The sequence below is a fragment of the Acomys russatus genome, chromosome 30 (assembly GCF_903995435.1).
Source record: "Acomys russatus chromosome 30, mAcoRus1.1, whole genome shotgun sequence".
Lineage (NCBI taxonomy): Eukaryota > Metazoa > Chordata > Mammalia > Rodentia > Muridae > Acomys > Acomys russatus.
In genome coordinates this window covers 17,137,575-17,154,393 of record NC_067166.1, presented here as the reverse complement: position 1 = coordinate 17,154,393, position 16,819 = coordinate 17,137,575, and the positions used below count along the sequence as shown (strand labels likewise).

At 44.3% G+C, this 16,819-nt stretch overlaps 1 protein-coding gene across 1 annotated transcript in view; it reads left to right on the top strand.

Annotated features, from left to right (window-relative positions):
• Sv2c (synaptic vesicle glycoprotein 2C) overlaps positions 1-16,819 on the top strand; it is a 103,380-nt gene that overhangs the window by 44,934 nt on the left and 41,627 nt on the right. The window contains exon 3 of the mRNA XM_051172512.1: positions 2,676-2,827. Within this exon, the coding sequence (XP_051028469.1) occupies positions 2,676-2,827 (152 nt within the window). The remainder of the gene's footprint in view (positions 1-2,675; positions 2,828-16,819) is intronic.

The window sequence follows — 16,819 nt, the reverse complement described above, 5'->3', positions numbered from 1 at the left end:
CCGCCCCCCAAAGCCATATGAAAGCTGGCTGCACAGTGTGAGCATGGAGAGAAAGGTGGGAGGTGGGGACAAGAGAGCCCCTGGAAGCTTGCAGGAGAGTCAACCTGTCATTTGCGGTGGAAAACCAACCAGGCTAAAGAGATTCTGTCTCAAACTAGGTAGGAGGCAAGGACCAACACCTGGAGTTGTCTTCAACCCTCCTAATGCACACCCATATCCATGCTAGTGTACAACACACACACACACACACACACACACACACACATGCACACACACACCCCGGCATGGAGATGCTATGGAACACGCACAAAAACAGATTCAACACAGCAAATGGAAAAAGTAATAGCATGAAGTGATTTATGAGAGAGGCATTCTATTTCCCATTAAAATCGTGGACTGTAGTGTAATGTATAAAACCTGCTCAAACATTGTTGAAATTCAAAAGTGACCTAGTATGGGCTCCTCAAAAAGTCAAACAGAGAATTAGGAGTCCACGGTGGTATGAAGCCAGCCAGTTCTCTCTGCCCACCACAGGCATGTTTCCAGCTTGAGGATCTGGCTAATGGACCGGGACCTAGTGGCTGCCCATGTGTGTGCTCATGTTAGGCACTGTGTTTCATTAGATTTTTTCAGTCCTCCCACTAGGAATTTTAAGTAGTCGTCATAGTCACAGTGTAGAGAAAAAAAAAAAAGAAATAAATGCTTCAAGCAAGGGACTTACTGCCAACTTGCTGCCAAGGAATGCACTGTGGGGCTGGGGAATATTGTTCCGTGGTAGAATCCTTGCAAAGACTGCTCAAGGCCCTGGGATTGGTCTCTAGCATTAAAAAAGTAAGCAAGGAAGGAAGGAAGGAAGAGGGGGAAATAATAGAAAGACAGATACTGTAGCCCATTATGATACACACGAATGTATGTTTATAGATTATGTAATTATATATGTTAGTGTACACCAAAAATGCCTATAGGAATAAAGGTTTCACGAAATGGACTCATGCCTTTCCTTGTTACTTGAGTTGCAATCAAATATTTTTATTTCTATCACATTTTCTAAGATGCCATGTGGATTACTAAGTTGATTTCACAGCTCATAGACTGAACACTGACCTCAGCAATCTGCCCGTGTCCAGGTGTGGACGCCTGCAGCATCACTGTAAGCGGGGCCAGATGCTTTCAATGGTGCCACATTTTGACCTCCTGGTTAACACAGAGCGTTATATATCCCGTGGCTCATTTGGTCAGGCCAATTTGCTTCGAAATGACCTTTCCTTAAGTTGCATTTGCTGAGAGCATGACTAATACTCCTTTATTGTATTAAAGGCTCAGCAGAAGTTAGTTGTTAGACCAGTGGACACGTTTTACTCTTTGACATCACATTATTTGAAATGTCAGTAGCAATTTACCTTATGGTACCTATAGATGGAAGAGTAAATACTTTTAAGCCAGGTTTCTAAGTGCTGGCTCTACACCCTGCCTAAATTGTTTTCATGTCTTTCTAAAACAATATATTTAAGATAGTAATTTGAAGTAAAAATAAGTAATATTTTCTGAGGCAATTGATCCGAATTTTAGGGTCAAGACTTTTTTGAAATTAGGATGAAATCTATGATTTGCCTGCCAGAGCAGACAAATTTTTAATTGTGTAACCTCTCGCTTGAGAGTCCTTCACCTGAGTGGTCTATCCACTCACTGGTCACGTCACATTTTCAAGTCAGTCAGCAGCTCTGTCCGGGAGGCTGGAGAGATGGCTCGCTGGTTAAGAATGCATACAACTCTCCTAGAAGGCCCAAGTGCAGTTCGAGGCACCTACAGTGAGTGGCTCACAACCACCTGCCAATTGAGGAGAACTGACACCCTCTTCTGGTCTCCATGGGTACCCACACACGCATGTACACACACACACACACACACATACACACACACACACACACACACACACACATACACACACAAATATAGTAAAACTCTTTTTTGTTTAAGTCAGAGGAAAAGAACAAAAGATCATATATAAAAACATCTAGCCTAGTCTGTTGGTTTATATTTGATCGCGTCTAGTTGGTTTTCCCAGTGACCCTCAGACTTGTACTCACTCAGCTATCCTGTCTCCTGGATAAAGACTAGAGCCAATCCAGGAGGTGAGCCTGTCAGTCCAGTGTTTGCCAGCGTATCACCCCATTGGCATGCAAGCCCCACCGCTGTAGGTTATTAACAGGGACTAAAGATGGCAGACAGCCCCCTAGAGGTGTTTACAGTTGTGCCCGAAGCTCCCCTCAGTCACACAGGTGAGACACATCACAGTGCTTCTCTTTGTTTTAACGAGTCGATTAAGGTACTTATTAGAAGCCACCAGATTGCTGTAACTTTTAATAAATATTATGTAGACTAGCCAACCCTGTGTGCAAGCCCCATCTGAGTTGCAAACCACAGAGTGGGGTACCGCTGCCACCTGCTGCCCACATCGCCTAATTGCAATTTCAAGTTGGGTGAGGCAGATTAATCGGTTTGCATTCCCCATGGACACATGATAGACATGGACAGAGGATAGAAACTACAAGTGCCTTGCTATGCCATGGATGGGACAGAACGTGTATTGCTAGAGTTTGCTTTGGATTTGCCCTTCCTACCTCATGTTAGCCACCCCATGCCCAGTCTCACGTGTTCTCTGCACTTCTTGGCAGGATTGGAGGCGCCATTCCCACGGTGTTCTCCTACTTTGCTGAAGTCCTGGCCCGGGAGAAGCGGGGTGAGCACCTCAGTTGGCTCTGTATGTTCTGGATGATTGGCGGCATCTACGCTTCAGCCATGGCCTGGGCCATCATTCCACACTACGGTAAGAGGCTTCTCCCTCCACTTGCTCTGTTCCGAGCTCCGGCTTGGGGACCGTACTGTCTTGGCCAGCTAGCTGTCTGTCTTCCGTGGTGCTTGGGAGGTGTTTCTCTCTGTGGAAAGGTCTGTATAAAGTAAGACTGTCAAATGGTTCTTTGGGCATGTGGATAAAATAGGCAAGGCTCCTGTGCTGTTCTTGCACGGTGCTTTTTGGTCCGCCACCCATCGCTTTCGCCTTAATTGGGACTCATTTGATGTAACCCATCTCTGACACTGTCTACCTGCATTCAGAGTTGGGTCCCATGGGTTGAGGACTCATCCCTGCATGACTTCCTCCTGACTTCCATTGCTTCTGATGCGGGCTGCAAGTCCAGGCCTCCTCCAACTGACCGGCTAGAAGCTTAACCTTTTCCTAACCCCACCCCCACCCCACCCCCATGAATGACTCACAGATCTCTGGAAAATGCCTACCTTGAATTGCCCAGTTTATTATCAAGGGTGTCATGAAGAATGCGGGCGAGCTGCCAGGTGGAGACGTATGGGGAGGGTGAGAAGCCTTCTTCAGGGTCACCATTCTCCCCGTGCTCCATGAGCTCAGCAGCCTGAAGCTACATAGTTCATGGGCATGATTACTAACCCAGTCTTTAGCCAGAGGATGGTGTGCATAATTGTGGTACCCAGGAAACAATCAAAACTTGCATCATCTGAGCAAAAACATTCCTATCACCTAAACAAAGCCACAGCATGAGGAGCTGTCCAATACAAACGGCAAAGTCTGACTTGATAATTTTCTAAGGCCTTGCCATAATTGTATGATCCGTAGAAACCCCCCTGCCCCCTCTCTGTGCATATTTCTATATTTTTGAGTAAGCAAAACACATGTGTGAGGCTGGGGCAGAGAATTCTCTGAGAAGAGCTGTGCTAAGAACACCCTTGCCAGGCCGGGTTCATCATTAACCTAATTAGGCCCCTCAGCCAGGGCTTGCAATTAGCATCGTCATCAAGTCTTGGCACTAACTGCTTCACCTCAAAGTGGTACTTCCACCTGGAGGGACATAAAGAGCCATCCCATCCCACTTGCCCTTTTGTTGTGTGGTTTGCTCATTCCTCAGGCTCTCATGATTGATGCTGAGCTGTCTTAGGAAGCAACAAACGGAGTTTTATAGAAGAGCAGAGAGTCCTTCCTTCGTATCTCAGGGTACAAGTTGCTGAACCTGATACCATGTTTCTTCCACATGCACAGCAGGATCCTCAGAAGCTCTAATTATCTTCTAGCTATCCCGATGGTTAAGGTTAAAAGTTTAGTGTTACCCATGGTCAGTGTTGGGGTACAACTTAAGCTGAACCAGCAGAATGCACTAGTACTGAGCGAGTTACTCTCTTACTGTCTGATTTGGTGATTACATTGTGTGAAGCCGTCTGTCAAAATCAAGGCACCTTAGTTTTGTCCTGAGTTGCTTTTAGAGGGTGTCGAGACAATCCAAAGAGAGCTGGGCAAGCGTGCCCCACAAGTACTGGCGAGGACTCCCTGTGTGATTGACAGCCTAAGATGCACAGTTGGCCACACAGAAGAGATCCTTATTAGAAGAAGCTTTTAAATGAGACAGCCTTTACATCGGTCTTTTCTAAAACATCTTAGTGCAGATTCATTGACGACAGAGTGAATCGCTTTTCCCATTTATGCTTCATTCTTCTGCTCAAGCTCCAAGGGCCTCTCCAAATATGCATCCCGCCTTGCTGTGGAATGTGTAAGAAACAACAGGAGTTGGTTGAGGCTCTGGCAACACATCTGCCAAGAAGATGGCAGTGAGCCTGAGTGGTAGACAAGTGGCAGAGGTCAGGATCAAAAGCTGGAAAAAAGCAAAGGAAACAAGATATTCCAAGAGGAAAAATATGCTCAACGCAGGATGGAAATGTCTGTGAGATCCTCAACGGCGCTCATGTGCAATCTTGTAATACTAGAAGGGATTGAATAATCAAACCACGTCTGCATTCATTCCTTTCCCCGTCTCGCCAGTGATTAGCAGCGTATCTTAATGACATGACTGGCATGGGTTTGGAAATTATTAGACCGTATCGGTATATTAAAGAGAACAGAGAATGGGTTAGGAGCCTTCTGAATTTTCTTGCCAGGTGAAGAAATCTGTGGTTGATTTGCAGCTGAGAACACAGAGCAGTCATTTCGAAGGTCACCAAACGCCTGTAGCAGATCAGCTGTGCAGTAGGTCCCTGAAGCTTATCCTCCCATCTAAGTGAAACTCGGTTCTACTTGACAAGCATGTGGGATAAGTGGTTTGTTAATGAGCTTGATTTAATCATTCCGCAATCCTGTATATCAGAATATCATGTTACGGACAGATATTGGAGCTCAGTAGGAGAGTCAGGAACTGAGTTTCATCCCCAACATGGAACAAAACAAACAAAATAAAACAAAACAAAAAAGGCATACCCACACACACACACACACACACACACATAGAGGGAGGCAGGGAGATCGTCATACCCCCTAAATATTTTATATAACATTGTCAGTTTTTAAAAGATGCCAGTATTAATGCAGCCGTGGTTGAAGTTGTTTCCTCTGATCTTGGGAAGCTTGCTTTCACAACCTTTTCATACCACAGCAGCAAAGCTGCATTAACTCACAGCAGAGAACCAAGCTCTGTTAGAGAAGCGTCTGTATATGTAATTCCTTTAAATAAGTGCTTATTTCTCTAGCGTACCATGCATTGTTATAATCCAGGGTACATATGGGCATATTGGTTGGATTTTTATGACTACGATTTATTATTCAATAGACATTTAAATGTAATGGAACCTATTATTTTGAAGCACCCCTGGTGTGTTTCTAAAACCGCCTAGCCACAGCAATTTAATATTTGCCCTTTCTACATCAACAAAATTAAGTGCATGTATCAAACATTCACACTGAGAAAGGCAGCCATTATTACTCTGTGTGTTTCCGAGGAAAATCATGAGTCACATGAACACTTCCACATAACCTGCCGCTTATCAAAGCCAGCAGGCCACGGGCAAGGCTTGTGGCTAATGGTTTTATACAAACGCTCTGGGAAACACTCAGAGGAAAGGGGTTGGTCAGAGCCTCTAGCTTGCTCACAGTCAGACACCTTGGGATTTTCTACTGTGATGCCCAAATGGCGAACTCCACGAAGGGAGGCTCCTTCCAGTTTGCTGTCCTACCCTGCGGTAGAGATTGGAGCCCCAGATCGCACTCGTCGCCGCTGGCATCACTGCCACTGTCCTGAGAAATGAGCTTCCTTGCGGCCTAAAAGCATCGTAAATCATGGTTTCCTTTTAAGGGATAGTTATTGATTTGCTCGTGTGTGATCCCTTTACCCCCTGGCGCACGCCTTAGTGGGAAATTGCGGCTTCCTTTATGCAGTATATTACAGCCAATCAGAACGGCGGCCCGTGCTTGCCTGTACGGTGAGCGGAGACACGGGTGAGGGATTTCACACCGCCGGTCTTGCAGATAGTGTGATCAACAGATAAACGCTAGAGCAGCTGCATGTGCCAGCCAGACCTCATCAGACAGAATTACTCACTGCCTTTCCTGAGGCAGGACGGCCAATCACCATATTCAGAAAAACCGACATAGTCAGAGGCAACGTAATTGTGTTCCATTGTGTACATAAAGGCAGCAAACATTCAGATTTTGCTATATTTACCAATTTGACCTTGACGGCCAAAATTAAGCTATCAGGCCCAAACCCCCAAAAATGTTGGCTTAAACCCTTCCTGTACTAATTCATCTTCTAACCCTCATTATTTATTTCACATTTTCTTTCAGGTCCCATAGTCACAATACTTAGCTCCAGCCTCCTTTTAGTATGAGTTGGATTAGAAATGGGCTTCCCAGCCATTACACTGCTATTTATGGTAAATCAAACCCACAATCCACAGAGGCAGCCACAAAATACTTGGTAACCCAGGCAGCAGCCTCCGTAATTTTTCTTCTTTCCATCATATTGAATTATAAACAACTTATGTGTGATTTGACTTAATCTATATTATTCCACAAAGGATCTAAAAACAGACAAGAGGAGACTTATACATAGAGCACTGGGCAAAAATAAATAAATAAATAAGAAAGTAACAATAAGACATTTAATTGTAACTTAAAAGAGCGAAGGCAAAGAATAAGTAAATATCCTTAGGGAGTGTGGGGGTGCCATGGCATGTCCTGGCAGCAAAAACAAGGCTGCATGGAGTGTCTTTGCTGTTACCATTATAGACTTTTCTGAGGCATGATATAGTTTGATTGGCAAGTCTTTCTGTAGAGTGGTCATGAGAGGAAACATCTGATTGGACGGGGCCTTTGTGATCTGATGGTGACTATATTTGTGGGGAGATGCTGAACTTATACAGGAAACTAACAAAATTAAGTCGATACGAACAAGTAAATGCAAGCAAGGCTGTAATGCGAGGAATGTTTGCAGCGTGCTTTGCACTCAGGAGGAATCGTGCCCTTGGAGTGCACTGTGCAGTTCATTTTGAAAGCCTCAGCCTGACAGTTTTATAAACGCTTGCTTAATGCAAATAATTATTAAGGTTAAAAAAATACACGCATAATAAAATAATAATGAGCTCACCGACATGTTTTCAGATCCAGCGGGGAAATACCATCTCTTTACAAATCTGCATTTGGTTCTTTTGTGTTCAGCGCCAGGCACATTTGACATATGTCATCGTGTCTTCTACAACCGAGGCCCGGTCCTTTTCCTCCTCAGATGACTAAAGCAGTGGAGAGACCGCTGAGCCGCCTCCCTTCCCCGTCAATCCTGTATGAAACAGAATTTGTATTTTAGAAGGCAAAATGTTCTTAGCCTAAAATCTAGAGCTTGCTGCTGCTGCTGCTGCTGCTGCTGCTGCTGCTGCAGTTGAGCGAAGGAGCCTGCATTTTCTTAGACAGACAAAGCCCTTGCCATGCCATTCAGCTAGGTTCAGTTCTCTAGGGGAAAAAAATGAGGCTCCAGCCTCAGCCTCCCGTTATAACTACCTATAACACCATGCCTTGCTCCAAGGGCCTTTAATACAACTTCTTAATTATTCAACAGAACTGGCTTTTGTGGCCCAGTGAATAATGAAAACTATGTTACGTCGTCAGCTCCACTTTATCGCTTTTAGTTGTTTTTAAAAATCACAGTAAATGTGTTCATGGTGCTAAAGATCCCGTGCCTCATTCGGTTCATAATGAAAAGGAACAGTCCTACGTTCTTTCCTCTCCGTCCTCAAGAAGGCAGCTACTCTCCTCTCGGGTTTGTTTCCTCTGAATGTTGCCTCAGTATGTAAATGAATTATGCAGAGCCAGCAACATGGCTCCGTGGGGAGAGGCACTCACACGAACTTGGCAGCCTGACTCTGATTCCCCAAGACCCATGTGAAGGTGGAAGGAGAGAACTGACTCTGCAAAGTTGTCCTCTGACCTTCAAACATGTGCTGTGGCACACATGGCCCCCCTCACATACCACATATGCGAACACACAGGTGCATACACACACACACACACACACACACACACACATTCACTCTAATACTAATAAAGTAAATAGGCGTTTCTGTAAACATGCGATTCCTCATTCGATGTGTCTGTCAGTCCGTCACACATGATCTTATTCTATGCACTAAAAATGGACGTTGATAATTCAAGGTCTTATTCTTTTTATTTATTATTATATTTTTAAATTGTATTTATTATTATATATAGTGTTTTGCCTGCATGTAGGCATGCCCACCAGAAGAGGGCATCAGATCACATATAGATGGTTGTGAGCCACCATGTGGTTGCTGGGAATTGAACTCAGGACCTTCAGAAGAACAGCCAGTGCTCTTAACCTCTTGCGCCATCTCTCCTGCCCTCTTATTCTTTTTGTTCTATCCTCTCGGTAATTGCGTCACAGTGTTGAGGAGAGAAGTAGTCATTTCCAATAGCCTTACTTCAACTGAGCCGCGTAGTATTTTGATGATCCTGAAGTTCGCCGTTGTGTTTTCAGTTGCCTGTGTTTCTCTGCCCAGGACACAGATTCTTTCCATGGTCACAGCCTGCCAAGCGTCACTGGCAACACAATGAAATGTCTCAGGTGACCTGTGTCTTTGTACCATGTACCAAAGACGTTTTCTCCTGGAATTCTTGGTCCTGTTTCATTGTTCTGCTGTGCACCTGTCACCCTGTGTTGACTCCCTGTTTCTGGGATGGCCAGAGCTTTGATTTGTGCCTCCTTTGAGTGGAGGATGACAGTCTCTGACAATTCCCTTTGAGGGGCTATGCTGCCTGGGCCTTTACCAGACTGTGGAAGCTGGGTATCTTGCTTCCGAAGAGTTGGAGGTAATACGCTACTGTCCTCTAGATAACTTGTCCCATCTTTATTTTCTCTTCTCAATAGATGCTCAGTAAATACCGCTGGCCTGTGCCAAAACCCCTAATGGGTCTCTCCAGTCCACCTTTGTTCCCTATAGTCTTTCTCACAAGGATATCAGAGTGATCCTTCAAAAATGTAGGTCTGCCCTGCTGTTTCAGGCTCTGCACCCCCAGTGCCTCCTAATTACGGGGACACTTGGCAGTGAGTATCAAGTTGTTATATTGGGCTCCTACTGGACCCTACTTGATGTGGTCCATGCTGACCTCTCATCTATTACTCTCACGTGCATGTGGTGATGCAGCCTTGCTGGCCTTGCTCTGCTGTGGGCATTCCAAGCACATCCCCCTCTGGAATGTTCTTCTCTCAGAGACTGACACTCATAACCACCCTATATAAAACAGCAAACCCACACCCGGCCTATGCCCCTGTTCCCTTACACTGAATCATACTGTGCACTCAGAGTGCATCCAGTCAGCACGAAACCCTGTGAAGCCACTTAGTTATATGGCCCTTGAACATAAAATGGAGCCTGGAGTGATGGGCTTCTGAAAAATATTTATGGAATTAACATCAAACAAAAACCTTGTCCACATGTAGTCTGAATCGTCTGAGGCACATAAAACAAAATGTCCAACAGAACTTACATAAGGTCCAGTTTCTGTGGTCAAAGAGTCCAGTGCAGCAGCATCCAATGTCAATATGTATGAGACACAAATCTGGATTATGGTTTCCAAACTACCATGGTAAAAAAAAAAAAAAAATTAAAGTGGGCCAAAAAGATGACTCAGCTGGTAAAGGCACTTGCTGAGCCCGATGACCTGAGTTTAACCCCAGGAACCTACAGGACAGAATCAACTTCTGCAAGTTGTCCTTTGACCTTTACAAATATTTTTAAAGTAAAAAGGATATATGGATATACAAGGACTAGAGAGATGGCTTGGGGGTTAAGAACACTGGTTGCTCTTCCAGAGGCCACAGGTTCAATTCCCAGCACCCACATGGTAGTTCACAACTGTCTGTAACTCCAATTCCAGGGGATCTGACTGCCTCATCCAGACATATATAGATAAAACATCAAGGTACATAAAATAAAAATAAATTAATACTTAAAAACAAAACAAAACGAGATATATACAATATCCCTAAGAAAGATAATATTTTACTTAGCCCACTATTCATCTAAAATATAACCACATTAACATACATTTAATATACAAAATTAAATGTTTACATATTTTCCTGCCAGTAAAGTCTTCAAATCTGACATGTTTACTAAATATGTATCAGTTTACAGTCAGAGTTTCATGTGTATTTAGATTTCGGTTTCAATGTGAAAAGGTAGATTTGAAGTTTCACTGCATGCCTGGCACCCTGGGATATCTCTCCACTGCTGTCTGGATGGATTATTTGTTTTAGGGACTGTGGGCCATGGACTTCTTTTGGTGGAAGACAATCTCTGGAAAGTGCTCCAACCTTTCCCAAGGATGTTGGAACAATTGAATCATGTTATTTGCTAAGTACAGACTCATTAAAATCAACCAAAATTCATTCAGTATTTTTAGTCTCACTGGCCACTGTCAAGGGTGTGGCAGCCGTGGGCAGCTGGTGGCTGGCATGTTGGACAGCACAGATCTATCGGGTAGTCGAGATGCTTAAACGTGTGGTGGTCAACACAGTCATGAAAAGATAATACAAAGAGGAGAGCCAAGTTCTGAACGTTGCTTTTGTCCTTGTTCTCTTCCGGATGAAATTTCATCTCACTCTTCAGGACTTGGCTTAGATGTCAGCACTGCCCAGTTGGGCTAGCTCCCCTGGACTACGTACGGGCTAGCAGAGCGCTCCAACGAGCTCCCATCTTTAGTTTGTCAGGCTACGTTCTCATTTTTCTCTATGTACCTCTAGTTGTCTTTCTCATTAGTTTATTAACATTGTGTGGCTAGGAAACTGCAGTTGGTGATTTCCCCAATGCTGGGTCCTTATGAAGTATCTGAACTCAACGAACGGAGTAAGTGGCAAACCTTCAATGAAGGACTAACATTCTGAGGACAGAGAAGCCGGGTGTAAAGGGAAACCAGGAAATAATGACAAAGGCACAGCTCTGTTCCTGCGAGTTGTCAAGTTGTTGTGTCAGACGCTCCTGAGGGTCCCTAAAGGCAAAAGCTGAGGGAAAAAACAACAAGATTTAACCAGGAGCAGCTTTAATGGCAGTCCTCGGAGACATTCGGCCACACCTTAGACGCTCCAGTGTTCTCAGAAACTCAGAAGGTCCGCTTTTCAAGTTTTAGGCATTGTAAATGTGAGTAGATTGAGTCTGGAGGCCTGGCTTGGTTTGCATGTTTGGTCAGCTATGATCCTTCTATTAAGGAGGTTGCTGTGTCTGCCCAATCCTAATTGAAATGGTGAACGATGTGGAGCTGGCTTGGGGCTGCGTGTGATTTATGGGCATTTGATCTAAAGATACTTAAGGGATGGAGTATTGGAGCCAGGAAGAGGGAGAGATGTGATTAATCACATGAGACAGTTTACTAGATGGTCCGCTATAAATGCTAAAAGCAGGGCTCTCGTTTCAGCCACGTAGGCAGGCAGCAGTGTGTGTGTGTGTGTGTGTGTGTGTGTGTGTGTCTGAGGTAGAACAAGAGATGAAATGTACACCTAGGGCATAAAAGGATGCTTTTCCAGCATGTTGAGATGACTGTGGCTATGGGATTGGCAGGGGATATAATTATCTTTTAAATTTCCTTACAGTATACCTGAAGCTATCTACCATGCATGCCAAGTTCCTGACTCTGTTTCCATGAGGTGGTTTCCTGTGTGTTTGTGGAATGTTCGGGGTGGGGGGGGAAGCACAGTTTTTAAAACTCACATTTTTATATCTCTGTGAGTTCTAATCTTTCTCTTTTTCTGAATATATTCTTTCATTCCCTCTATCTGATACATACTATAGAGGTTCCTTTTGCAAAACTTACTGGCACTAAGGATCCTGGGTACTAAGCAGAATTTTCTAGTATCCCCCTAGGTAGAAAAAAATAACTATCAGTAATATATAAGTAGTTTTCTTGGATAATTTTTATTGCCGTGTGATCTTCTAGGCACTCATACCTGTTTCTCTAATTCTGGGGTGTCCAAATCACTGGCCAGCTACTACAGGCTTCCACGGGAAAGGTCCTCCTGACTCGCTGGTATCCTGAAATCATCTGGGGATGAATGCTGGGAATCTAAGCAGCAGTGTCCTGGGAATCAGAAAAAGCGAGGCAAAGGGGAGGGCTTGGGGATCGTGTATAGGTTCCGCTTTTGCTTGGTAAAGCAGGATATCACAGTGCTATGCAGATTCCATACCTTTGTGGCTTTCCCCTCCACAACGCACGCACGCACGCATGCACAGGCTAGGGGTGTGTCTCAGTAGTAGAGCCCTTGCCTAGCATTACAAAGCTCCAGCTTCAGTCTCCAGCATTATTGAAAAAAAAAAAAAATGTAAGAACCTACTTTTATTCCTCCTCCCCACCCAAAGACAGTCTCTACTTGAGCCAACACTATGGTTTAAAAACAAACAAACAAACAAACAAGGTCTCTGTTAGTTAAATACCCACAAAGTAGGCATGACTGAGTGAAATGGGTGGAAGTTACAAACAGACTAAAGTTGGCACCCCTACTTTTCTTTTGAAACTACCTACTGCAGAAACAAGCAAAAATGATTTATTTACCGAAATATACACTGGTGACCATTGCAGAATGGAAACAATAAAATGAAGATTTTAAAAAGAAAATTAGAAATACTGGGTTGTGGTGGTGCACACCTTTAATCTCAGCACTCAGGGGGCCAAGGCAGGTGGATCTCTGTGAGCTCAAGGCCAGCCTGGTCTGTAGAGCTCATTGCTGGACAGCCAAGGCTACACAGAGAAACCTTGTCTTGAAAAACCAAAACAAAGTGAAAACTTTAGAATTGTTTTGCTCCAGGATGCCCCAGTTTGCTCACTGGTGAGATCCAGGCCAGTTAGGGAGAAAAGGAAATAACAGACACACCATGACTGTCTCATGACTTGGTGTATGCGACCGATGTGATCCTAGAATGTTGCAGGTAGATATTTTAACTTATATTTTCCATGGGCATGGGCTGTAATTATCTGTGTGATTCCTGTGCGAGCCTTAATCTGAAATTCTTGATCACTCATTGCTCACTTGCTCTTTCTACATATCCAGGGATAAAAGTAGACTTTGTGAGTCTTGAGAGAGAAATAGAGGAGGAGGAGCCTATCAAAATCTAAAACCAGGAGCTGAGGACATAGTTCATTCATAGGAAGTTTGCCTGGCATCCTTAGGGCCCTGGGTTCAATCCTCACTATGGCAAAGAAAAACAAACAAGCAAACAAATAAAACTTAAATCCGCTAAATCACCCAGAAATTAGCTTCTAATCACCCCACAATGCCATTGCTATTAGCTTCTAAGATTAAATATGCAAATAAAAGACTACATGAATGCTGGTATTTTATAAATAAACAAATCAGGTATGAAATTCAAGTCAGGTGTCAGCTGCTCCCTTTTCACCTGTTTCAGTGTTTGTACTTTTTTTTTTTTTTTCCACATGCACCCGTGGGAAGAAGTCCAAGGTCAACACTGAGAGATGTCCTTGGTCACTCTTTCTAGCTTAGTCACGGAAGCAGGGTTGCTCAGTTGAACACGGAGCTTGCCAATGTTGGTTAGTCTAGCTGACCAGCTGCCTCCGAAGATCCCCTATCTCAGACCTCTGGGTGCTGGAATTGAAAGCCAGCTGCCACGTCCACCCAACACTTATGTGGGTGCTGGAGATCGGAACAAGTGCCTTATCCACTGAGCCATCTTGCTAGCCAGCATGCAGTGTTTAATGACAGTGACTGTTAGGTGCCTTGAAGGAAAGAAGAAAGGCTATATCAAAGGAAAATGTAACTTTCCAAAATCCGCAGTAGGAATACTAGATAGCCCATTTGTCCGCAAATACTATAAAATCTGCAGTGGGAATACTGGGGAGTCAGATCGTCTGCATGTCCTATTTGCCTTGCAGAGGCCACTGAACTGAGGGTAACAAAAGTCTCATGGCTATTTGCTGCCTTCAGTTTACAAACAGGTCAAACCCAATGAATAGACTCAGACTCTGATTGGCTGGAGGATTCTGCTATAGTCAACGTGCGACTTCCCATCCAAGAATAAAATTCCTCCTTGCTTGTTTTGTTTTTATAAATAGAGTCTTGACTGACTTTCACATGAACTCTGGTGCCCCTTTTTTGGCCTTGTCCCCTTGATGGGGAGGCCCGATGGCACTCGGAGGAAGGATAGCAGACTACCAAGAAGAGACTTGATACCCTAGCATCATATTCAAGGGGAGGAGGTCCCCCTCAGTCACAGTCATAGGGAAGGGGAATGGGGTGAAAGTGAGAGGGAGGGAGGAATGGGAGGATGCACGGGATGGGATAGCAATTGAGATGTAATATGAATGATTTTATTTTTCAATAAAAAAAAATAGGAAAATAAATAAATAAATAGAGTCTCATATGCCCAGACCAAGTACCCAAGAATGACCTGGAACTCCTGATTCATCTGGCTACCACACACCACCATGTTCTGGGATTGCAGGCACGTACCACCACACCCAGGGTGGTCAGGGTTAGAGAGATGGCTCAGTTGGGAAGTAGCTTCCATGACAAGCCTGATGGCCTGAGCTTGGATCCCTAAAGCTAATATGAAAATCTGGCAGTGGTGCACATCTGTAATCACAGAGAGGGTGAGGCAGGAGACAGAGAGATGAATTCTCAGAAGCTGTGAAGGGGGTAAACTCTATGACCTATATGGCAAAAGGTGTTCCAGACCAAGAAGTGACTCTGCCTCATACAAAAAGGCACCTGAAGCCTGGCACTAGGGTTGCCCTATGACCTCTACATGTATGCTACATATGTGTAGCATACACATGTGTATGCATACATTCCCACTTACATGTACACCCACACACACACACACACAAGCATGCACACAAATGAAGAGTTAAGCCATTATTGAACAAGAAATAAGTTTTGTAGCAAATGAGCAGGAAGGAGCTTAGATCCCTCCCTCTCCCTCCCTCCCTCCCTCCCTCTCCCTCCCTCCCTCCCTCCCTCTCTCTCTCTCTCTCTCTCTCTCTCTCTCTCTCTCTCTCTCTCTGAGATATGCACGTGACAGTACATGTGTCACAGTTCCCCAAGATGCCTTTCATCACGATTCAAGGCTGATGGCAGGCAGTCGGCAGCTAGTCCATATTTGTGAGAATGTTCGGCTAGCTGCTCCCACAGGTTTTGTTTACTCTAGAGTCCATTGTTATTTTTGAAATAGTCACACAAATGAGAAATGCCTTACACCAGATGCAAAATATTTATGCTTTTGCATCCTTCCACAGTGACAAAGTTAGTTTGGAGAAAGGAAGAGAGCGTGGGAAATAAATAACATGGGAAAATGAATGATGCAGCCACATCTGCCATTAAATAGTCAAGCTTGGGTTTAAAAGATATTGTGATATTGTGATTTAGAGCCAATTTGAGAGGCATCTTAATAAGATTCGAGGCCTGAATAATCATGCGGGTCACAGCAGTAGCTTTTATTTACTTAGTAAGCTGACTGATTTTATAACTATTATAGATGGTTGTGAGCCACCCCATGTGGTTGCTGGGAATTGAACTCAGGACCTTTGGAAGAGCAGCCAGTGCTCTTAACCTCTGAGCCATCTCTCCAGCCCCTGATTTTATTCTCCATAACAAAAATGTCCTGGGCATGGATCCCTCTTACTGTGAAGATGTTTCTGTGTCGCTTTTTCTACAGTGAGGTAAGGAGATACAAGCTTTTCACTGCCTCATTCTGTTGTGGTGCAAATGCTGACAGCATGTGAGAGGCTGTGCCAGGGCCCGTGTTCTTCTGCACAGTAGTGGTGAACTAGGCTTAGCTGAAGACTGCAGAGCTGCAGGGTACATAAATCTCCAGAGTAGCTGCCAACCCAGCCAGCCATTCAGCAGCTCAGTTTTGTTCCGCGATCCCAGTAATGAGATTTTTTCGATGGCGGCAGTTTAGTATTGACACTCCAGAGGCTTAGAGTGCCATTGGCTGAGCAATGGGGAGGTTTTATTCTGAACACTGTGTTTTGTGGGATGTTTTTCTAGGTGTCTTTCAAAATCATGTCCCCCTAAAATATAGAAGCTGGGCATGAAAATCAAATAGATGATGATTAACTTTTTTATCTTTTGGTCTGTTTCAGGGGGTTACCTCTTCCATAGAGAAACGCCAACACATGCCCAGGCTTTCCCCCCTTTAGTCCATGTTATTTGATTGCTCTTTTTCACATCCTGCCTTTCTTTAAATATGATCAAGAGGAGCCCAAACCTAATAAAATACCCACTGTGTATTATGTACACAGCTTTCATTTCTTATGCACGTTTACATAGAAAGTGCAATGGCTGAAAGCTTGCTTCTTTTTTTTTGAGCGCACGGTGGCTTGTTGTTGCGGCGGTCAGGCTGCCTGGCTGCAGTCAGCTCAGGTGTACTAGTCTCCACATGCCGTCCAGACCCCTTGAGAATACAGTATTTCTGGACCAGCTCTTCCCGCCCATCCTCTAGCTGTCCTGAA